The sequence below is a fragment of the Phallusia mammillata genome, chromosome 2, assembly GCF_965637545.1.
Source record: "Phallusia mammillata chromosome 2, kaPhaMamm4.hap1.1, whole genome shotgun sequence".
NCBI lineage: Eukaryota > Metazoa > Chordata > Ascidiacea > Phlebobranchia > Ascidiidae > Phallusia > Phallusia mammillata.
The window spans coordinates 639,102-661,613 of NC_137253.1; the positions used below are offsets into that span (position 1 = coordinate 639,102).

Genomic DNA, 22,512 nt, shown 5'->3' on the forward strand with positions numbered 1-22,512 from the left:
ACATTAAATTTGGTTTAACAAACTGGTATCTGTTAAATCACTAGAATAATATCTTAATTGGAAACAGTTTCAACTGGCATTGAAACAATTGTGGTCTTGGATTCAAAGTCTAATGATGTTCTTGTCTGGCCCCATGGGGTCTTGTTATTGTTACAACACAATTCCTCTGTTTGCTCACAACAAGCAAAACAATGAATTGCCAGTCATAAAATGAAACGACAAGCAGTGAGACTGATACAACAGATGCAGGCTATTTTAGCCACTGGATACTTTATATGTGTACCAAGTTAACACTTTTCTTTCACTATACTTAATCATCTAACAACTGGCAACGTTTACTAATTAAAGTAGTGAAAGTTTGGGCCAACATTACAAAGAATTGTTAAGCCTACTGCAACTTATGTTCATAAAATTAGCTAAGAAACATTTAAACTTATCATGTCTATATGCACAAAACAACAAACACACTCTCTCTGCTAACGCTTGTACTGTAAACTGGTAACAATAACTTACATATTTTAGTGGCAACTTAAATTCAGAAAAATAGCTTTAAACTTATCATGCCCACATGCATGAAACAGCAAACAAACTTTCCCTGCTAACGCCTGCACTGGTAACAACAGTTGCTGTCAAACACAATGCTCATTGTCTTGCATGACAACGTGCGTTGAAGTCAATAGGAAATCATTTGACTTGTGGTCACAACGTATTACTCAAGCCTGGTGTTAACAGACAGGAAGTCATAATATTTCCTTAATAACTCATTTCACTTTTAATGTTCGAATATTTACATCAGCAATTGCTTGTTAATCATTCACAGGGACAGGTATGCCAGCGATTGAAAACAATTATTGTTGATGAATTTGCAAGTTCAAACTACTTGAGTTGGTATTTGTGTTTGCAATTAGTAGACCTTCACTTTGAAACAGACACAACAAGTTTTAAGCAACCAGTGACCGTTTTTGGTTGGCTACATAACATTATAAATTGATACAACACAGTAAAATTATTAGCATGTATTAAAATATGACATGCCACAAAAAATGTCACTGTACCACAATTAGTGGCTACAACTTACAACCAACAAAACGTACATTACAACAACACATATCAAAAAGTCACAAGTGGTGTTATAAGCATTGGAATAATTGTTTAAGCATTTTACAAGCACAGTAACAAACATGTATCCAACAAAATGGCAAAGAACTCACATTTAATAGATAATAAATTTAATAAGGATAACGAGATATTTTCAAGAAGAAACGCTTTTTGCTATTTGTTACTATAATGTTATCCAAGCAGAAAAGCTATCTTATCGAGGCTGCAAATACATAACATAACATTCACCAAACAACACATTTCCAAACAATAATGCATTATTTGATTCAAATATGGTTCTGCACACAAAAATATTGCAATAAATTCCAAACAGCTAACTCAAATAGAAAGTAATTTGGGGCTTTTATCTTTCGCTTTCAGCTAAACCAATCCTCTGCGCGACTTTCCTTCGCAAACTGATCCTGCCCAAATAATAAGTGAAAATTACCCATTACGTCATTGCGTGTCTCCGCACTGCCGTTAGTGGACACTTGAAATTTTATGACTTTTTTGCAAAAACTGTCATTTTTCAAAACAACTCGTGTTTGCTTTTTATTGAAACTTATAGAAACAAAATTAGTTTAAATTTAATGAACAGATTCAAGTTAGTGTAGACTAGGCGAAAATTTAACGAAACGTACAGATTCCCCCAGCCGCTAAAACAAAATTCAGTTTTGGGTTACAATTTTTTGTTTGTTTTATTTGTATCTCCAGCAAACCCTATGGGCGGCGCCTTAATGCTCTATGCTCAAACTGATCCCGCCGTTAATCAGCCTTTCTGTAATGCAATTCAGTTGAATCATTTTTATTTTGGACGTTTACGAAGTTGGCAACTTTCACAAAGTTTTGTTTAACCGGTCTAATACCACTCGGTTGGAGCTGTATATACTATGTTGCTTAGTTTTCTTGGCCAGGGAACGCAAGTGATCGAAACAGGATTGGAGCCCACAACATACAGGATTATAAGCTACAGCACTACTTCTACTAACAGAATGTCGTGTATGTTTATTGGGTGGTTTCTTTTCCTGATGAACCCCACACGTTAGTCCCAACTTGACTGGTTCCAACAACGTTTGGACATTTTGTAACAGAACCGGCTGAAAAATATGACTTTTGTGATAGAACCGTCAGACAAAAAATTTGAATCCTGCCACTGGTTACAGACTATACATGTTTCGTTTCTTGCTTTTCCTTTTCCAGAATAATAATGTTTCGTCTAAATTCGTTTTTATTTACAGTTAAAACTTTATATTCTCCACATAGAGAACTTTTCCTACTCCCAGTCTTGTATAGGGCGCTAAATTGACTGTTTTGTGAGTTCCATAACATCACAATGCTGCCGCAAAGCTATGACCCACCAACTCTTACACACGTATTATGGAATCCACACATATTGCTATCACTAGCGGTCAAAACGCAAAAATGTCTTCATTGGCATTTTATATACTTCGGAACTTTATCTCAATTAAGAAATTCACAAAGGCCTTTCCCACAAACGTAGAATCGAAGGTAAAACCAAGCTAATATTTATGGGTCCCCTTTCCTGAAGGGGACACCCGGACACATATTGATTTTACTGAAATTGTTTGTCTTTTTTTCTTTTTTTTTCTTCCCAAAGTTTGTCCGACTCGTTTTTCCATCAAATGTTTGATGGATTTGGCTGAAATTTACACAGATGGTAGATATAGTTATGTAGATGTGCATCCCACTTTGTTTTTGTTGATCACCCCAGTATTTACCCCGCTCGCCCCCTAAAATGGGTGTTTTTACCCAAAGTTTGTCCGACTCGTTTTTCCATCAAATGTTTGATGGATTTGGCTGAAATTTACACAGATGGTAGATATATTCATGTAGATGTGCATCCCACTTTGTTTTTGTTGATAACCCCAGTATTTACCCCGCTAGCCCCCCAAAAATGGGTGAGTTTTCAAACAGTGTCAGAATTGGCTGAAATTTGGATTTCTTGTACAGTATGCCATTTATAGGTGTCGATTGTTGTGTTCAACCCTGTAGCCCCAACATTTACCCCACAAGCCCCTAAAGTGTAAAACGTACTTGTATGTTACTCGGCACCACAAACGAAAGATTTCTGTTGCCCAATAGTGTTACAAGGGCAACCAGTTGTGTGTTACTCGTTTGTGACTTTGTGGATTGCTTGGTGAACATTTTTGTGCCCTGGCAGTTAGGGGCTTGTTAACAGCCCTATGACGTCAGAAACATTAACGGTTGTTGCTTAAAACACCTCTAGTGGTCGAAAATTTAAACATTGGCGGATTGGGCTGAAATATTGCAGTACTATTGATTGAGTCATTGTGGTTTTTAAATATTTTTTAGTTTGTGTGTCGAACCCAATTAGTTACCCTACTAGCCCCCTAAAATGGGTCAGTTTTTTAAAACGTTAAATAGGACATACTTTAACCAATATCTGGGGTGAATCTAATTTGATAGTTTGTATTCTACATAGTATTATTATTTAAGCCCAGTGCCGATCACTGTGTTTTACCTTACAACACCCGACTTTCTCATGGTTATCTATTGAATTGCATTATTTTCAACTTTGCATGTGTGGGGACCCATGAGTTTTTGCCTGCAGAAACGACTAAGGTTATAAAAGACGATGGCTAATATGGGACCCAATACAAAATAAGAATAGGAAATATATTAATGTTTTAAAATAGGTTATAGTGTATATGCAACAACAAAATGTGCTAAGCCACCCTTCTAGTTTTATGTAAGTTTTATTAAAACGACACATAAAGGCATAAGTGCAAAGCACATGGCGACATCTTGTGGTGGTTGTATATCAGTGGTAATCAGTGCTGGAAGCATTTGTGATTACCACGTCATATTTTGCTAGGGGTGCACTGGTTTCGAGCTTGGTAAAAGGAAGAAAACAATAATAACATAAAAAGTTTGCAGGTAATAAATCTAGTTGAGAGTTTCCACATTTTCTTGTTAACAGAAAAACTTATCTTTTATGATTGTGCATATTTTTTTATGATTTGTCACATATAAAATTGTCGGATTAAATTAAACACCTATGCCAAATATTTTACACGCATAAATGTAATGCACATAAGTTCAATGATAGCACATTAATAGATGATTGTGATAGGAACAGTATTTTCTGCTTTGTTTTTGTAATAGGTCAACCTTAGCAAATCATGGAAGCTTATAGCATAACAAGAACAATATTTGACTATGTAGACTTTAGCCAAAACCAGTAGCATACCTAGCAAAACCACCTACTGCAACATAACATGCATTTGTGTGGGTGGGAGATGCAATGAATCTCTAAAATACAAAAAAGCCCCCACCCAAGCCCTGTATGACATCACACAGGGCACACAATGCATGTGTTCTTTAACCTCATCCACCTGCTGAGGGACCTCGACCACCTCCAGGTCGCCACCTTGTGGATGGACCACTGCTGGTTCCCCCTAGTGGACTGTGTGCTGCAAAAAAGAAAGGGTTTTCGAGTTGTTGTTGTTGAAAGGTCAGTTGTGTGTAAATTTTTGTGTTTTTTAAACAACCTTAATGACTAGAAAATTTGCAACAATTGTGTCTTAAACAGAATAGCCACACACATAAATTGAAATACACCGAACACATGTTGTTATTTATGTCCTTGACTCACTTGAAGGTCGCAGTGGTTTTGCATCTTTGTTTTTCTTTATCACATTTGTCGTGTTTATCTGCTCCAGTTTCTGAATACAAAAAACATGTGCTTAGAAATTAATACAAGCATAAAATAGGTTTAAGGCAATCTACTTCACAATGGTGGACAGCTTAAAAATTATTGTCAAGCGAACAACTGTTGCACAACAGTATACAATGAATAAGTTACCTTTTCAATTTTTTTCTGTGTTCCTGACTGTGTTTTTCCTGCTTTCATTGCATCGTGGTCATCGATCAATCGCTGTCGTTTTTCCTCTTCCATCTAACAAACAACAAAACAAGAATTATTTGAGAAGTTTCGAAAACTCAATGTCTAAAACAGGCAAGTTTACTGTGTTGGTATTAAATACAGCACAAGATCACACGGCAGTATGAGTAAAGGACTTGAATATGCTTTTACGAAAGGTATAATTTTGAGGAGGTTTGAAAGCACTGGCAGTTAGAGCTATTCGGGTTGGGTGAGGGTTTGTAATTGAAATAGAATCTGGTCTAATTTACCCTTGCATTATTATATTTCACACACCATGCAGTCACTGGCGTAGAGTACGGGGGTGCCGCGCACCCCCGGCCTTGACCTTTGTATAACGTCAAAATCGCATCCTTGTTCAAGTTACGTCGGTTTTAGAACGTGTTTCCAGCTGAACACATTCGCCCGCACTCATGCCATTGATCGAACAGACGTCGGTCGAAACGTAACAATTGTAATTGTTTCGCAATAAACGGGCATTTTAATGCAACGTAAACATGACATAGAGACTAACGTTTTAGCATTATTTGTCGCAATAACTTTCTGCAATAAAAATATCTGGGAAAATAGTTAATGAATTGATTCCTAAGCGTGTTTGATGTCCGTTTGCAAAGCACTGCAACGGTCTAAACTTGATCCAAGGTGACCTAAGTTTAGGCGTCAGCAATACATAGTCAGTATATTTAAAACGTGAATTGCTTTTACTTTTATTTTCCGCCGTAACTAAATCGTTGTTAAAATTGCTGATTCGGCAAATCGCCCTTTTGTTCCATCAGACGTTATCAGACGCACAGCAAACGTTCCAATCGAACACAAACAAATTGTGTCAACTGTCAAGTGACTATTTGCAAATTAATTTTGTAGAAACTACAGGCTAAAGCACGTAAAAGGTGGTATTTGGTCCTTACGGGTACAAATACTGCACATGGCATAGGCATCGGCGTCAATTATGAAAAGTCGCACACCCGGTATTTTTTAAAACTCTACGCCTGTGCATGCAGTATTCTAAATGGAATACCATGCAATAACATGCAGTATTTGGTACAACCCAGTTTATTGTCACTTGAAAAGTCTTAATTCAAATGTCTCCTTGACAGAAATATCATATTATGTCGTATTTGTTGCTTGTGATTTTTCACCTGTTGTCTTATTTCGGCCCTCTGTCTCGCTTCACGGTCATATTTTTCCTGCATCCTTCGTCGAGCCAAATCCATGGCTTCCATTCGAGCTTCGATCTGCTCAGGAGCTATTCAACAAATTATTCAAAGAAAAAAACATGAAACGACTGGATTTGGAGTTCGCTTGGTAAAATAACACATAGCTACACAATTGCACAAAAACAATCACCAAGCAGGAAATAGCTGTGCAACATCAAAACGTTATGGAGCACAAAACAGTGTCGGGCACAATTGGTGGATAAGAGCAAAACCAGCTGCAGCTACACTGTCATTGCAAGGCGTTATGTGACTGCGGTTCACAAGAAAGTTATGCTGGCACATAGTGGGTAAACACAACTGGGGGTGGGATGTTTATAAGATACTTAAACAAGCAAAACACAAAACAAAATTATAAATTTATGTTGCTTGCATCACAATCAATCAGTCCACTCACTCATATTGTCTGTGACATCAAACTGACGTTTTCGTTTCTGAAAAAATCTTCGAATTGGTGTTTCAAAATTGCTCCAAACCACCATAGAAAAAACAAATCCAAAAATCATGAACCATCCATAACTCTGAATGAACATGAGCACTGAAACAAAAATGATATACTTCATATTTTCATCCTTTGGCTTTTATGTATACGACAGTGGCGGGATTCAAATTTTTTCAGGTGGTTCTATAATTTTGTCAGGTGGTTCTATAACAAAAGTCATATTTTTCAACCGGTTCTGTTACAAAAAGTCTATTGACAGTAACCAGTAATGCTAACTGGTTCGCTGATCTCATAAAATTTTGTGAGACGGTTCTACAGAACCGGTGCAAACCGGCTGAATCTCACCACTGAACAAGGCCCAAGGCCTTCGATAATTTGCGTCAACAAAATTTTGAAATTGCCTACCCGAGTTGAATGCAGAAACAATTGCATATGGATTTTGGTTGACAAGGTTGGGGTGTTCTGCTCCCTCTGGTGGCGGCCCGGCATCTAACACATCATCTGCCATATTTCTAATTTTATTAAAAATCTAAAACATATTGCCAAACGAATGAACTTTAATATATATTATATGTTCGAGACAAGGACGGAATTCAGAACAAGAATCAAACAGATGTTTTTGAGGGTTTTTTTGGTGAAAAATACAATCTCCAATTTAAAACCTGCCTCATAAAGTTGAACGAAATATGAAGGCTATAGCCGCTGCTGCCATCTCTATAATCTATAATTATTTTCCAGCTTATTGTAGACACAGTTTCATATTCATACAAAACTATTCAGGTATAAATTTGGCATATATATTACTGGATAAAAAAGTCAAAATGCTCACGGAGTTTACTAGACATTCAATTGACTGTCAGCCTGTTACTCACAAAAACACTTTGGCTCATGTTTTAAACACGAGATTATAGTATGCATACATGCTTCAAATATTGCAATCAATGTAGCCTAGGGCAAGAACAAGATATAAATATTTTTGCAGCAAACAAGCGTCCACTCTGGTCTGACTCTCAAACTAATTTAATGTATGACTGAAAACGGCTGCATCATCTCAAAATGACACGTCGAAAAAGTATTTTTTATTTGTACGTTATTTTAGTGTACGGGTTTTCTGCTGTAGCTAAATTAAAAACAATAAATTGCGTAAAAGCAATCTAATAAAATATGGAAATAACCGTATTTGTTGCGAAATTAAAACAAAAATTACTTATTTCCCAACTAATGTCATGCATCAACAAACATAATTTCGATTGAATTACTGAAGCGTGAAAAAGAGAATTAAGGAAAAAATGAAGCAAAGGGAGTCAAGCGTAAAAGAGAACAACAAAGTAACATTGGAATTTGGAATTGATTTTCAGTTCGGTTAAAAACAATTTCGTATTTTCGTTTTGGATTGTTTAAACAAAAGATTACCGATTCCAAGCAGCAGTGATGAAATTGTTATCAATATTTTTCCTTGTTGGACTCGCAAGTTCAGGAATATGCGCAATTCAACGTCGCTACGAACAATCAAGTAGAACTTTACGCGTCAAAGGAGGTAATCCTGAAAAATAAAACAGAAAATGTTGCACGTACCTTATAAACTTTTAAAACAGAATAGGCATGGAAAATAGTTTTGCATGCTTTTAAAAGCCTTTATGCAATTGGCTGTTAATTGCAACAAGTAAATTTGCCAATACAAAAAGTCTATTTCATGTGACTTAAGTGAATATACATGGTTGTAATAATGTGGCCTTCATATCACTGATGATGGCATGAGCATTTGCCGAAACGTTTAAAAAATAGAGCATGTCGCTTTTTGCGTCTACTTGGGCCGTTATTTTCACTATTAAACTTATGAACAGAACCGTAGATAGTGTTTCAATGTTTAAAAGTTTCTGTTTTGTGTTAAGATATTCCTTACACTACATATACAATAGTACATGGCATCGTTTTAGAGCATACTAGTTGTTTCAGGAGTTGATATCTCCGTATTGGGGAATATTTGAGCACAATTTGCCATTGATTTAATCAGCTTTACTCAGCTTGCTCAAATTATTTCCAACCTTACACAAACATTTCCCGTTTATCAGAACTGGAAACCCGAAGTGGCTACGAGATAAAGTTTCAAACTTTTTTATGATAATGTGTCCAGCAATTATGTAGGGGTTGGTACTAAATAGTATGTGACCGTATGATACCACATGGTATTCCCCTTAGAATACTGCATTGTGTGTGAAATGCAACAATACAAGCCACATTAAGGGTTAATTAGACCAGATTCTAGTATTATTTTGATTACAAACCCTCGCCCAACCCGAATAGCTCTAACTGTCAGCGCTTTTAAAAGTCCGCAAAATTATATTTTTGTAAAAGCATATTCAAGTCCTTTACAACTTCCTGTCATGTGCTAACAGGCAGTCACATGTGGTATCATGTGGCATTTAGTACCACCGCCAAAAGATTCGCCTTCAGATTTTCCAAACCAGTTAGTGTTGTAATATTTCTACCCTAACGTTTAAAAACCTGAATAATGTTTCACAGATGATGACATCATAAAGATGATTGTGATGGGTGATTGGGGGGGATTACCCTTCTGGCCATATTATTCCCCATTCGAGAAAGTTACAGCAAACCGAATCATCACAACATCAAACGAGGAAAAGTCGCAAATGTTGTTCGCGCTCGGTGACAACTTTTACTATAACGGAGTCACCGATGAAAACGACCCAAGATTCCAGGTTGAAAGTTAAAAACTAAGTTTTAATTTAGCGTGTAGCTGCTACTGTTTAAGATACACTTTACTTAACTGGCAGCAGTATTAAATAAGACTGCTAAAATTACTTTAGTGACAAATATCGTAAATTTGATTAATTGACTAAAACCACTTTATTTTCTGTGTAAAATTTACTCCATTTTAATACAGCAAACTTTAAATAACACTGTTAAATTGTCATTGTCACTGTTTATTGGCAAATATAACAAATGTGTGAATGGACTCCATAATAAACGTGTGAATTGACTCTACAATGTTATCAATATTTTAATACAGCAAACATTTGAAAGTGTTTTCAATGATGCTGAATTCAACAAAGTTCCGTGGTTTGTTTTGGCTGGAAATCATGATCATTACGGGAATGTGACAGGACAGATTGCTTACACTAAGCGCTCATCACGATGGGTTTTCCCAGATTTGTGGTAAATTGTTGTCCCATATTTGTAATTTGTGGTATGGTGAAAAAAATTGGTTGTAATATTGAAAATACATGCTTTACATAAAATTTTCAAAAGAAAAACATAAGTGTGGGCAGCCAATTCTTTACAACAGTTTACTGTACAGCTACGCAACGAACGTATAACGTCATAGCTGACAGTGAGTCACATGGCAATCATTTGTAGACTTTTGTATCTCACCTGTGTGAAGCATAATTTGCACACTCTATGTGTCAGTTTCATTATATCCAGCACATATACGCACTCAGGTTTTTTTTAAGGTTTGGTTTGGGTGACCGCTAAGTAGTTTTAAGAGACCGTAAGTGTTTCATTTAAATACCAAAAAATAGCCATATTTGCCAAATTTTGTTTTTTGGGGGGGATTTTGGAATTTTGGGAAACCGCTGGAGAAATTTGGGGGACCGTTTCGGTCCCCCAAAACACCTTAAAAAAACACAGTACGCACTATTAGAAAAAACCCAAGTTGCTCCATCTTTGAGTGGCAGTTGAATTTATTGACTTACACTGGGGCCCTCCGGTTTAATTTCGTCCTACTTTTTATTGTGAAAATATTTTTACACCTGTCAACTAGATCTAGGCTTGTTGGTTTGGTTGACATGGCAACACTCACATTAGGCCTTGTTTTCCATCTTTGCGAATTCCCACACAGTAAAAATACTTTGATTGGTTGTTGTTTCTATGCAGGTACACCATTGAGGTTGAATATCCGACGGTGAACGTCACATTTGTGATGATCGATACCGTGACATTATGTGGTAACACTGACCACGACAAGTGGGGGAGTCAGCCGGATGGAAAAGTGGTTGATCATCATGTGGAGTCACAACTGCAGTATATCGAAGAAAAACTTCAAAACAGCAGGTATGACATTTTTAACAAAGTAGAAAGTATGATAATATTCACAAAATAAAAAGTATGACATTATTCACAAAATAGAAAGTATGACAGTATAAGATATGCATTGTAGTTTAGGCATGTTATACTAAAAGCTTTAGGAATCGTCTGCCAAAAAAAAAATTGAACTCAGTACAAATTAATTTTTGGAATTTTTTATCTGAGTTTTTTTTTAAGTTCTTTGTCTAGTTAGGGCAACTTTCCAAAACCAAGTTCCAGACCCAATTGTAAACAATAGGGAAATGATTATATGCTTAGCTTGAAGTAATTCAAACATAACCTTTGGCACGAGCACTCGAGTCATGTGATGTATGTCATGTGATAACTCACTCAAGCTTCCTCTGTTTTTAGAAGTCACTATCTCTTGGTTGCCGGCCACTTCCCAGTTTACTCTGTTGCCGAACACGGCCCAACACAATGTCTTATTGACAAGTTGAAGCCACTGCTGGAAAAATACAATGTCAACGCATACTTCAGTGGGCATGACCATAATTTGCAGGTGAAATAATAGGGCAATTACCAAAGAGTGTTTTACATTTTTTTTTACTTGTTTTACTCTTTAAAAGTTATTTGGTATAAACACTTCATTCAATTTAAAAAAAAGGTTTTGTTAATATGTCAGTTTGCCTAATTACAGTTTAGTCCTGCTCCACAAACACTGCGCCTTTGTAGTTAACACATGAATGAGGTTGATAATTTTTAAAATAACTTTTCTAACAAAGTAAGTTAATGCAACACACATTTGCTTCAGTTACCTGTTTACATACACCATTTTAATTCTTTTAACCAAGAATACACCTGATATATTACCAAAACTGCGCCAAGTACCACCAACATACACTAAACTTTTAAAAAAATGAAGTAATAAGGTACATAACACATAACTACTGCCTCAACTGACCACCGTAAACTTGCTTGTGGTTACCACTAATTTTGTTCACAGCACATCAGGGAAACCAACTCCACTGTGAATTACTTTGTGTCAGGGGCAGTTGATGTGGTTGACCCCAGTAAGACCCATATGGATGACATACCCGAGGGGTCGCTGCAGTTCCACTGGGCCAATGTTCTCGGGCTTGGTGGGTTTGCAACGGTCGATGCGGACCAATCACAGATGACGCTGAAGTTTTACAGCGCAGCCGGGTCTGGTCTCTACAAATATGTCATGAAGCCAAGGAAATAATTGTTTCATGCAAAAAATTATGTCGATCTTTTATAATTTCAAACTGTCTTATGCAAATTTTTGTCCTAAAATGACTTTGTTTGCGACATAAAGGTTTTTGTTCATTTATCGTTGCTGTTGAAATGGCTGGTAAAACTTGTAATCATGCTACGAAAGTTTGGGCAAACTTAACAAGTGTCAATTAAATTGCTTTGCCATTTTTTGTGGTTCAACTTGTTTTCAGCTTCTTATAAACTTGTATATTTATGTTTCTTAAGTTCTACCCACTCACTCATATATATGAAGCATCAAATGGTTGTTTTCCATTTCTGAAAGTGAATTTGTTCATTATCATAATTTTACTGTGCAAATTGTTTTGCCATTTTGTGTTTTTAACTTGTTTTGCGTGCAGATTCTTTAGAGTAGAAACAAAACTTGACTTGTGGATTTATGTTGCTTGCATTTCAATCAATCTAATCACTCATATTGTTGTTTCAAATTTCTAAAAGTGAATTTAAGTTTGCTTGTTTACAATTTTTGAAAGTGAATTGTTTGTTTTCATAATTTTACTGTGCAGCCTTTTAACAAATGGTGAAAAGAATGTTATTGAAATTATAATCAGCAAATGTACAGTATTGGAGAGTGACAAAGTAAATGTATTTACAGTTAATGAACAGCAAAATGTGGTTGTGTTTTACAAGTAGCAATATTTTTCCTAATTGCCTAAAATATCCATAAAAGTGAAGTGACTGCCTGTATTTACTTTACATTGTGGTCAGTGGTGGGATTCAGCCGGTCCGCACCGGTTCTATAGAACCATTTCACAAAATTTTATGAGATCAGTGAACCGGTTAGCATTACTGGCTACTGTCAATGGACTTTTTGTAACAGAACCGGCTGAAAAATATAATGTGAGCAATTATTGTTGATTATGAGTTGTGGTGTTTCATATCCAGACTCGATATACAAGTTGTTATTTACATCACTTGTATTAATCACTGTGCATGATAATAAAATATTAAACGTTAATTGCATATTAAAAAAAGCACAAAAAGAGAAAAGAATGAAAATTATGCAAACAGTGGTTGAAAGTTGTCAGTTTATTTCTTTGGATGAATTCTAGGAAGTGTTCCCATGTATTTCGAGATAATCGACAACATAACTTCGTCAGCACCTCCTCCGATTGAAAGCAGACGGAAGTCTCTGAAAAATAAAGTTGTAATTTCAGAGACAAGTGAGTTAAACCATACAAAGCCTTTATAAGGTTTAGTTTTGCGAAAAGTTAAACCACTTGTTTTGACCAGTCACTTAAATCGTTGATTGTTCGCATTCATTACTGTTTTGCCTGTGGTGATTAATATTCGTCTGTGCTATGTAAATTGGCAGTTATCCGAGCTATAAATGCTTGTTCGTTTTTCCCGTTATTCATTCTATATCAAAGCTATTGCATAATATCAAGTTTTTAGAGCTCTTCTTGCAAATGTAAAATACATTTCTGAAATGCATTTGTTCTGTGAAGGGCTCTAAAAAAACATTTGCTAGAAGAACTCTGCTATTCATTCTATTTTACTCTTTGGGTGAACAATACAAAGAAACACAACAGAGCTGTGTAAACATCCAGCACCTGAAGTATCTTGAAATGATGGTTTCTTTGGTGTACCCCATCCCACCCCAATATTGCAAACAAGCATCACACACTTCACGGCCGAGTCTTCCAGCTTTTAATTTACACATCGAAGCCAGGTTTGTAACGTCGTGGCCTTTTATATACAAACCTGCAGCACAAGAAGGTTTTATCTGTCTGCCATAAACACATCTACTAAAACTTTCAAAAATATATTTCAGAACATCCAGGAACTGGAACAATAATTAAAATAGTTTATGTCAAGTGGATTGTTTGGGTAACACAAAACAAATCCAATTCTTAGTGAAAACAATGTACAAGGATATATTAGACTAAAATGAAGGGATTCTTGAACAAAGAGTTTAGTTGATGTCGAATAAAATACTTTTCAAAATGTTTTTAGTCGTTTTACAGGTCAACAAATGATTATGCCAAGATAGAATGGTCTGTATTCTAAATAGCTAAAGAAACATTGCTATAATGCAGTGTTTTTTATTGCTGAGTTCAGTTCATGTCAAAGAAAAAGTTTCAAACCCACAAAGTTTTTGTTAATTTTCATGGTTAGCAAATGGTAATAAGAGGATAAAATTGTTTGTCTTTGGTGTAAATCACTAAAGAATCATTGCCAAATATAACTAATACAGAGCATATGTTGGATGTGGTTAGTCGACCTGTTGCTCTGTACAGTAACGAGCGTAATGCTTCAATTTCGGTCTGTAGCTCAGCGAGTCGGAAATGCACAACTTGGTTGTCGAGAATAGACTTTCCAAATATCTTCCGTTCCCTCGTGTACTCGATCGTTGCGCCGATCGCAATTTCAAGTGGTTTCACAGCTAAACAACAGTTTATTCACAACATCTATCACTATTAGCAACAATGCTATAAAAGTTTAATAAACTTCACATATCATAGTTTGTAGCTTAACGGTTCTTACGTTAACATAAATGTTTCTTTGCAATTTTTGACTTAAAGTAGGGTTGGGTATTTGACCGGTCAAATAAAATCTGGTCAATTGACCGGTTTTATACTTGTCAAATACTTATGTACTATAACATATTATAGTTTGTAGCTAAAAAAGTTTGCAATTTTTGACTTTACAGATTCTCAAAAATTTAAAAGCGAAACAAAAATCTTTCTGATTTGTATTTTACCAAACTAAATTGGTGAAATTACTTGAAAAGAAATGCGGGTTAAAGATGGCTAAATATTTTTACATCACATGTATGTAAACCTGAATTGGTTGTTTACCTTTAAACAGTACAGATTATTAACTTGATTAATGTTTAACAAAACCCACAACAAACATACTTCCTGCTGCTCCAAATAATCTTTCTTCTTGAAACTGTAGCATCTGATACGTGAAGCCTTTTCCCATTTCCCCAATCACAAATGATTTTGGTACTCGGACATCTTCGAAAAAAATCTAAAGAAAAGTTGACATGGTTGGTAGGGATGGGCCAAAACTGCAAATGTTATGTTTTGTCAAACACCGAGCATCTCACATTGATGCCCTGTGCCTGGCCGAGCACATTCGGTGCATTATGAAATCACAAACTTTCCAAATTCCATGCTAGTTTTGTAGCTTTATTCGGTTCCTTACGTCACCAGGGGTGTATTAAGCTGTACAAGCCCCAGAATTACATGTTTTTCATATATCTAACACATTTTTAAACAGTTATTTTTGTTCTTGAAAACCCTTTCATACACTAGTTTTAAATGTAAGTAGGGCATGAACATGTAAATTTAAAGTTTGGGTCAGTTTGCACAACTGCTCGGCCGAGCACCGAGCATTAAAAACAGCGATGCTCGGTACCGAGTACTCGGGTTCTGGCTCAGCTTGGCCCATCCCTAAGTGTAGGAATTTCTGGGATGTATGTGTAGTTGTGGACAATGTTAGATTTTAGAAACATTTTGAGGTAAATGCTCATTAATTCACGAAACAGTGATCTAAAAGATGATGACTCAAACATGTGAGCTAGATCAAGAAAACTTAAAATAAAATATACAGCAGTAACATGACCCTTCTTTCCCATTTATAACATGTCAATCACCTGGGCAGTGTCTGAACAATTCATTCCAATCTTCTCGATCTTCTTTGACCTTACGACCCCTGGGGTATCCATAGGAACACAGATTAAGGATTTGTTGCTGTGTGACGGACCATCCTCTGTTATAGCAAGGCAACACATCCAGTCAGCCTGGAGAAAAGAACGTTTACTCGATTCTGGCGCAACTGAATATTTGTTTGTTGGTGCAAAGTATGTCTCAGCAAAATGCCGGAGCTCGAATTTTTTGCAGAGCAAGAAAAGTTTGAGAAACCCTGCAATAAACCACTGTACTCGTTTAGCGCAAGGCTTTGAGATCTAGTGTGTTTAATGACCAATGAAGTCAATTGGCTGTCCACTTTTTGTGTTGTCACCCAGGGGTTAAGAAGCAATGTCCAAATCTAAATTTCAACTAGAAAAGTGGTTTTCTGATATACTTCAATTTTATATATTCTATACGATATTTACCATTTTACTATACTATACACAATTGTATCTATATGTATGATTGTTTTTGCAAGCAAAAACGAATGGGTTCCCACACGCGTGTTTATGCGGATTTACGGTAAACCTATGTTGCGGTTATTTTTAGATTCTTACGGACAAATTTTTCACAAAGCATTAACTTAACTTTAAAAGTTTTTGTCCGTATTCTTTTTGCATCCTTATTGTCATATAATTACAAAAAATCGGTGAAAAAAGAACGGCGAAAATACTTTCAATTTAATCTCTTGCTTTGACCTTGATATTGTCGTTTAAGTTCAGTTTTTAAACACACATTTTCCTAAAAAGCCTTAACTGTTATATTAGACACTACATAAAAAGTCATTTGCTACAAAGGTATACAAAACAACTTGTTTTTCACTTAACTTTGTTTCGCAAAAACGACCGTTTAATGATCTTTTGACACTGTTTTTAACATCATGCAGTCCTTAGTGTTTAACAATACCGTTTAGCCTAATTTATACATCACTTAAGTACTGATTCTTGAATTGATTTGTCAATAATAAAGAAGATACGTTATGACGAAAAATTCTTAACTGTGTTGTAATGCCTACAAGTTGACCTTTAGTGACCCGTGGTTATGCGACGGCCAAGCTGACAAGGAGAATTTAAAGACCATTTATCGCGGCGTTTGAAAAAGTTAAGTTTATTTTTTCATATTTATGTTGATCAACGATGTTTTGCCTGACATAAACGAAACCGGAGTACGTTTATCGAGTTTAAATTACGTCTTAGGCGTAAAATTTCACCAAAACTGAAAATGCGCGTGATAACTCAATAAAACGACACAGCATTGCTGCACAAAAAAACAGCTGATTTCTAATCACCCAAACGACTGTCTCGTAAAACGTCTGTCCGGACGTCAAGCTGAGCACTCCCGCTCTGCCGCCTTAATCATAAACCAGTGAATTCCTCCCTTGGGACTTATATCTGACTGATAGTGTACACATATTATGGGTTGTAAAGGTAACTGGCAAAATTTTTAATACTAAACGAATACCCTGCTTAAACAATTGTTTTTGTTTTAAATATTTCTGCACCATAGGGCATGTATTTCTGCCTTAAAACTAATACTGATTATTTCGGGGTTTAAAGGGTGAAAAATGGGCGAATCCGAAAAAAGATACAAAATTCTTTAAAAAACCTTACATTGCACCAAACAACAAAGCATGAAACTCCAAGACGCTGTACTTTAGTCAGTACAGCTGTTTTTAAAAAAATACGTTTTGGGGGCCTGTGGGTGAACAGCTGGGTCAATCGGGGTCAAACTTCAGGAGGATCAAATTTGGATTATTAACTAACATCTCTGTAAATTTGAATAAATTTCAAGCACTCTTTCTTGACCAAACGCGTCTCACAAACCAGCGTTACTAAAACCGATTATTTCGGGGTTTAAAGGGTGAAAATGGGTAAATCCAAAAAAAAGATACAAAATTCTTTAAAAAACCTTACATTGCACCAAACAACAAAGCATGAAACTCCAAGACGCTGTACTTTAGTCAGTACAGCTGTTTTAAAAAAAATACGTTTTGGGGGCCTGTGGGTGAACAGCTGGGTCAATCGGGGTCAAACTTCAGGAGGATCAAATTTGGATTATTAACTAACATCTCTGTAAATTTGAATAAATTTGAAGCACTCTTTCTTGACCAAACGGGTCTCACAAACCAGCGTTAGACAGAAAAAATAAAAATACGGACAAAAACAATGTGTCCCCTTCTAGAAGGGGACCCATAAATAGTGTGCACATTCTCCACATTAGTCACATCATGTTAAGAAGCACTGCTCTATGTCTACCTCAGAAACATTTTGCACAATTTTAACATAAGTCCCATCACCTGCATTCCGTTTGTCGTCCACATTTTTCCTCCGTTAATAATAAGATCATCCCCGTCAGATTTAGCTGTGGTCTGAATACCTGGAAATAATCATTTTACCATTGACTTTTCCATTGCACCGTCAGAGTTTGAAGGTCACTACCTAATATTCCATACTCAACAATGCAAAAAAATGGAGATAAAATTTATATTACTTAAGGTTCAAAAGGGCCAATTGGACCACATAGACTGGGACCAATAGTTTGTGGTAAGGTCTGACTTTCATGGAAAAAGATTGTGTATAATGTGCACTGGGAATTGTTAGTTTTTTACAAATAAACACACAGAGCAGCAAACTTACTTGCTACGTCCGACCCCGCACCAGTTTCGCTGACACCGAGACACGCAACCATATCTCCTGATATCGAAGGCTGCAAGAACTGCTCCTTCAGTTCGTGGCTTCCAAATCTAAACAATAAAAAATACTTATATTACAAATAAACCATGAGCAACATACACCATTCAACAAATTGATAAAACCACTTTCGAACATTTATTTTGGTTTGGGGTATAAATAAGCTATTGCTGCCAGGCATAACGTATAAACGGGTATTGCTCTGTAAGCAATTTTAAAGCTTTGGTTACCTGTAAATAGATTATAGGAAATTCCACCACATTCATAATGATTCTGTCGGCTGCAGTTTACCTGGCAAGTGCAGGAGTCGCCATGTCAGTTTGAACTCCAATCGCCATCGGGATTCCACCACAACGAATTGATCCTAGCTCCTCTGCCACTGCAACACTGTAACTGTAATCCAACCCAAGTCCACCATACTCTGCATGAAATTAAGAAGAGTTGAGTTTATTTTGTTTGGTGTACGTACACATAGCGACACAATTGTACTAAAACCATCACTATAGCTGCACAACATTAAGATGTTATGGGATGCAAAAAGTGGTAAACACGCTGCAGCTACGCGGTAAATATTTTGAACCCATGTCTTGTGCTGGCTTGTGTTTACGAACCATGCTAAATTGACTTTTTAGTAATAACTCCAGTTGAAGTTGAAGAAAAATCATCTAAGATCCAAAACAGGTAACAGACCATGTTTTATGCAAATTTATGAATGACTGACAGCAACAACAACAGCATAGCACCAAAAATGCGACAGTCACTTCACCCTAAAAATTTGTGTCTATGATTCACAACTTGCAGAAACCCACCTGTGGGTTTCGTCACTCCGAGGAATCCAGATTTTCCCAATGTTTTGAAAACTGTGTGAGCTGGAAAGCTATATTGGTCTTCCCAAGCATCAACAAATGGGTTTATCTCTGTATCTATTATCTGTGGAAAGTGTAAAAGTCAAATAGTTCGCCTTCTATTGATTTATTTTGTTTACAACAACCGCTGCATCGACAATCTGCAGGAAGTGTAAAAGTTAAATATTTTGCATTCTATACAAAAAAAACAAGAAAAGTAGCAGAGGATCAGCGCCTGCACAATATATTCTTTTCGAAACAAAAATTAAGATTTTACCAAGTTAAGACTTTTACCAATTTTATTTTGTTCACAACATCCGTAAATAAACATTTTAATTTGCAAGAATAAACAAGTCAATAAATTTCAAACAAAAAGGATCAGCTTAAACCTGATGATTTTTTTAATGATGGGGAAGATTTAAACAAAACAATATTTTTTTAACATGTTAATTCAAAGTCATGTATCGCAAAAAAAATGTAAAAAATAATAATTCAGTAAAACTTAAGAAGAACGTTTAGAAACCTTCTTTAGTGAGTTCCTCAGTTGTTCATGATCCCCGGTGAAAATACTTTCCTCTTCTAAATCCCATGAGCCGGTTGTTGTGTGTACTGATCGGCTGTTATGCTTCGATGTGACAGTTTGTTGTGAAGTCACCAAAAATGGTGTTCTAACGAATTGAAGTAAAATAAAATTACCCACAACCAACCACTCAAGTTCAGTTGTACTGTTGACTATATCAAAAACCAATTTTTTTATTACAGTATAATCTAAAAGGTTAAATGATAAAAAAAATTAACATTCCAAGGCTGAAATTACGCATTTGTTTAGCCCAGGGGTTGGCAACCTTTTAGGCGACGCATGCCAATTTATTTGTTATTTCCATGTGTTAATGATCTCGCCTGCCAACGTTATTTCAAATAATAGTGATTTGTGCCTGCTGATGTCAATAATAAAGAGAAAGCAGGTGGTGTTTTGTGCATGAATGCTGAATTTTAAGACAATGGCATGATAAAAACTCTAAACAAACAGTGTAACAGGGTAAATTGTTACTTCAATATAAACACACAAATCGGTAGCGTACCATGACAAACCACCCATGATGGCACTCATGCCAGGGGTTGCCGACTCCTGGTTTAGCCTATGTATTTTTTTCTTCTTACACATACATAACAAAGATGCAAAACTTACACCGATTGTGGAGATGACAATTTTCCCAAACATCTTGGCAAGACTCGCAGCAATTTCCCCCCTAACATTTTTACAAGTTTCCTAAAAACACAAATTACATTTTGGTTGACATACAAATCCCTTCAGTTACATTTCAACAATGTGAGTTCATTTCACGATTTACAACTACATAAACATGACAAAGCATTTTGACAAAATTTTAGATGAAAAAATATATCAGCACAAATCTGATAATATCAAGTCCAGTTGAAAGCATCATGTTATGATTGTTAAATGTCCGTGGCTGAAATATTTAATCTAACTCGAATCGCTAGAACTGCTGCGGGAACGAGCACGTCGACGTCTCGGAGGAGGGGACGGTGACCTTCGTCTCCTCACTGGTGACCTTGGTGGTGGTGGACGACGGCGACGTGGTGGTGAGCGACGCCACATTGGAGGTGGGGGAGGCGGGTAACCTCGTGGTCCTCGTCCCATCATCGGAGGGGATGGTCGACGTGGTGGCCGGCGGCGTATCGGCAAAACTGCACGGATGGACACCAGTTGACCATCGACCTGACCACCGTTCATGTATTTTAAAGCTTTCTCAGCCTCTGCATGATCTTCATACTCAACATAGGCAAGTCCTTTTGGAAATCCATTTCTTTCTGTGGGCAAATCCACACTTTTCACTTTTCCATAATAGGAGAATATTTCCATAATATGATCTTTGTTGATGTTTTTAGTTAGATTGCCAATGTGTAACTTGGTGGGCTTGGGTGTTGGGCTTCTATGCTCTCGTCTGACTCCCGATCTGTGTGGCGATCTCGATCGATGTGCATCACCAGCAGATGTTCGTCTCTTTGCTCGAGCTGGGCTTCTCTCCCTCGCTCCTCTTGCTCTGCTTCGTTGTGGTGATGGAGAATCCTCACTGGATGAAGAGCTGCTCCCACTTCCTGAAGAGCTTCCAGAAGATCCACTGCTGCTGTCCGAATCTGACGAAGAGTCATCTTCATTCTGTTGTTTGGCTTTTGCTCTCAATTCTTCTGGTTTAACCCCCATAGTTTTTCAAGTTTACTCACTCTATTTGCTTAAAACTAGGAATATAATAACGTCAATTACACAAACTAAGAAATTAGAATCAAGTTTATAGAGCTCTTCTGGCAAGTATTTTTGGGTCGCCTTCAGCAGGGTAAATAATACTTTAAGAAATTGAGACATTGCAATTTTTGTAATAGTGACTTGTAACTCGGTAGTTTGCATTTGCAAAGCAATCCCAGCATACAAAACCCGAATAACAGACAGATTTGACATAAATTTTTAAACTAAGCTTTATGTGCCAGTTTTTGTGACATGTGCAGTTATGCGCCCTACATCTGCAATTGCAATTTTACAATATTTCATTTGTTAGCATAAAAAATCACAATTTAAATTCTAAAATTAGTAAAAAAGAATAAAACAAACTTGACGAAGTCCACAAACACGCCGCGGCTTTATTTTTACCGCTACAGCTACCGCCCACTAGTGTCAACAAGATCATCCTCAGACGAATACAAAACGTTTAAAATAACTTAATGAAAACATTAACTTGAGACTTTTCTTTTGTAAAATGTTCTTGGCTTTAGTGTTTTATATAAATGCCTTTTCAAAGTTGTATTTTCTTCACTTCTCCTAAAAATGAGATCGAAATTAAGATTATATTCACACCGGTTAAGAAAAAAATCTGGTTTATTAAAAAAAAAGAAAATATCCATAAATGCTTAAAATAGAAAAATGTCAACAAAGTTAATTGTTTAGTGATAATAAGTGAAGTTATATTTGTTGTTTATTTACTCAATCACGTTCTTTCACACAAGATCGCACTATTGTTACGTCATCCATGCGTCGTAATTGGCAAAACAGGGATTGTTATTAAATCCCCAGTTTTCAGAAAACTTGTTTTGTTTCACTTGTTGTTACATAATGTGTTGTCAACAGTCAACACTATAAGACGTTAGCTACTTTTTAACTTTGGGTAAATGTTACGTATGTAACGAAATGAACAACGATGAGATTAGATCTAATCAGTTTTAGGACTACATTGCAACTTCTTTACAAAAAACTCCAAAATACTAATGTTAGAAGATAACTTTTGCATTTTTCTCTGCTTTGG

The 22,512-nt window shown here is 36.2% G+C and overlaps 4 protein-coding genes across 4 annotated transcripts; 1 reads left to right on the forward strand and 3 right to left on the reverse strand.

The window, feature by feature from the left end:
- Nucleotides 1-3,817: 3,817 nt before the first annotated feature.
- On the reverse strand, nt 3,818-7,224 carry LOC145213757 (selenoprotein S-like). Its single transcript, XM_080082146.1, has 6 exons — nt 7,085-7,224; nt 6,635-6,775; nt 6,163-6,269; nt 4,946-5,038; nt 4,736-4,805; nt 3,818-4,553 (listed from the first exon to the last, which is right to left on the reverse strand). Exons 1-6 carry the CDS (start codon nt 7,185-7,187, stop codon nt 4,468-4,470), a joined length of 600 nt encoding a protein of 199 aa, XP_079938272.1. The 5' UTR covers nt 7,188-7,224; the 3' UTR covers nt 3,818-4,467.
- Nucleotides 7,225-7,986: 762 nt separating this feature from the next.
- Nucleotides 7,987-12,583, forward strand: LOC145213755 (tartrate-resistant acid phosphatase type 5-like). The gene is made up of 6 exons (XM_080082144.1): nt 7,987-8,216; nt 9,203-9,399; nt 9,711-9,856; nt 10,577-10,753; nt 11,138-11,285; nt 11,730-12,583. Exons 1-6 carry the CDS (start codon nt 8,111-8,113, stop codon nt 11,967-11,969), a joined length of 1,014 nt encoding a protein of 337 aa, XP_079938270.1. The 5' UTR covers nt 7,987-8,110; the 3' UTR covers nt 11,970-12,583.
- A 322-nt stretch (nt 12,584-12,905) lies between these two features.
- LOC145213753 (putative acyl-CoA dehydrogenase 6) lies at nt 12,906-20,452 on the reverse strand. The gene is made up of 11 exons (XM_080082142.1): nt 20,385-20,452; nt 19,719-19,863; nt 19,160-19,280; nt 18,642-18,771; nt 18,297-18,403; nt 17,957-18,036; nt 15,624-15,770; nt 14,881-14,995; nt 14,244-14,405; nt 13,573-13,723; nt 12,906-13,151 (listed from the first exon to the last, which is right to left on the reverse strand). The coding sequence occupies exons 1-11, from the start codon at nt 20,450-20,452 to the stop codon at nt 13,049-13,051; spliced, it is 1,329 nt and encodes a 442-aa protein (XP_079938268.1). The 3' UTR covers nt 12,906-13,048.
- A 9-nt stretch (nt 20,453-20,461) lies between these two features.
- Nucleotides 20,462-21,480, reverse strand: LOC145213756 (uncharacterized). Its single transcript, XM_080082145.1, has one exon. The coding sequence runs from the start codon at nt 21,420-21,422 to the stop codon at nt 20,682-20,684; it is 741 nt and encodes a 246-aa protein (XP_079938271.1). The 5' UTR covers nt 21,423-21,480; the 3' UTR covers nt 20,462-20,681.
- Nucleotides 21,481-22,512: the final 1,032 nt, after the last annotated feature.

Coding starts and splice junctions, on each gene's coding strand:
- LOC145213755 (XM_080082144.1), top strand. CDS start 8,111: ATGAAATTGTTATCAATATTTTTCCTTGTTGGACTCGCAAGTTCAGGA. Junction 8,217..9,202: donor AACTTTACGCGTCAAAGGAG/GTAATCCTGAAA, acceptor AATGTTTCACAG/ATGATGACATCATAAAGATG. Junction 9,400..9,710: donor AAAACGACCCAAGATTCCAG/GTTGAAAGTTAA, acceptor ATTTTAATACAG/CAAACATTTGAAAGTGTTTT.
- LOC145213756 (XM_080082145.1), bottom strand. CDS start 21,422: ATGGGGGTTAAACCAGAAGAATTGAGAGCAAAAGCCAAACAACAGAAT.
- LOC145213757 (XM_080082146.1), bottom strand. CDS start 7,187: ATGGCAGATGATGTGTTAGATGCCGGGCCGCCACCAGAGGGAGCAGAA. Junction 5,039..6,162: donor GGGCCGAAATAAGACAACAG/GTGAAAAATCAC, acceptor GTTGTTTGTTAG/ATGGAAGAGGAAAAACGACA. Junction 4,554..4,735: donor AAAACCACTGCGACCTTCAA/GTGAGTCAAGGA, acceptor TCTTTTTTGCAG/CACACAGTCCACTAGGGGGA.
- LOC145213753 (XM_080082142.1), bottom strand. CDS start 20,452: ATGTTAGGGGGGAAATTGCTGCGAGTCTTGCCAAGATGTTTGGGAAAA. Junction 18,772..19,159: donor CGGAGTGACGAAACCCACAG/GTGGGTTTCTGC, acceptor AATTTCATGCAG/AGTATGGTGGACTTGGGTTG. Junction 18,037..18,296: donor TGCGGGGTCGGACGTAGCAA/GTAAGTTTGCTG, acceptor GATTATTTCCAG/GTATTCAGACCACAGCTAAA.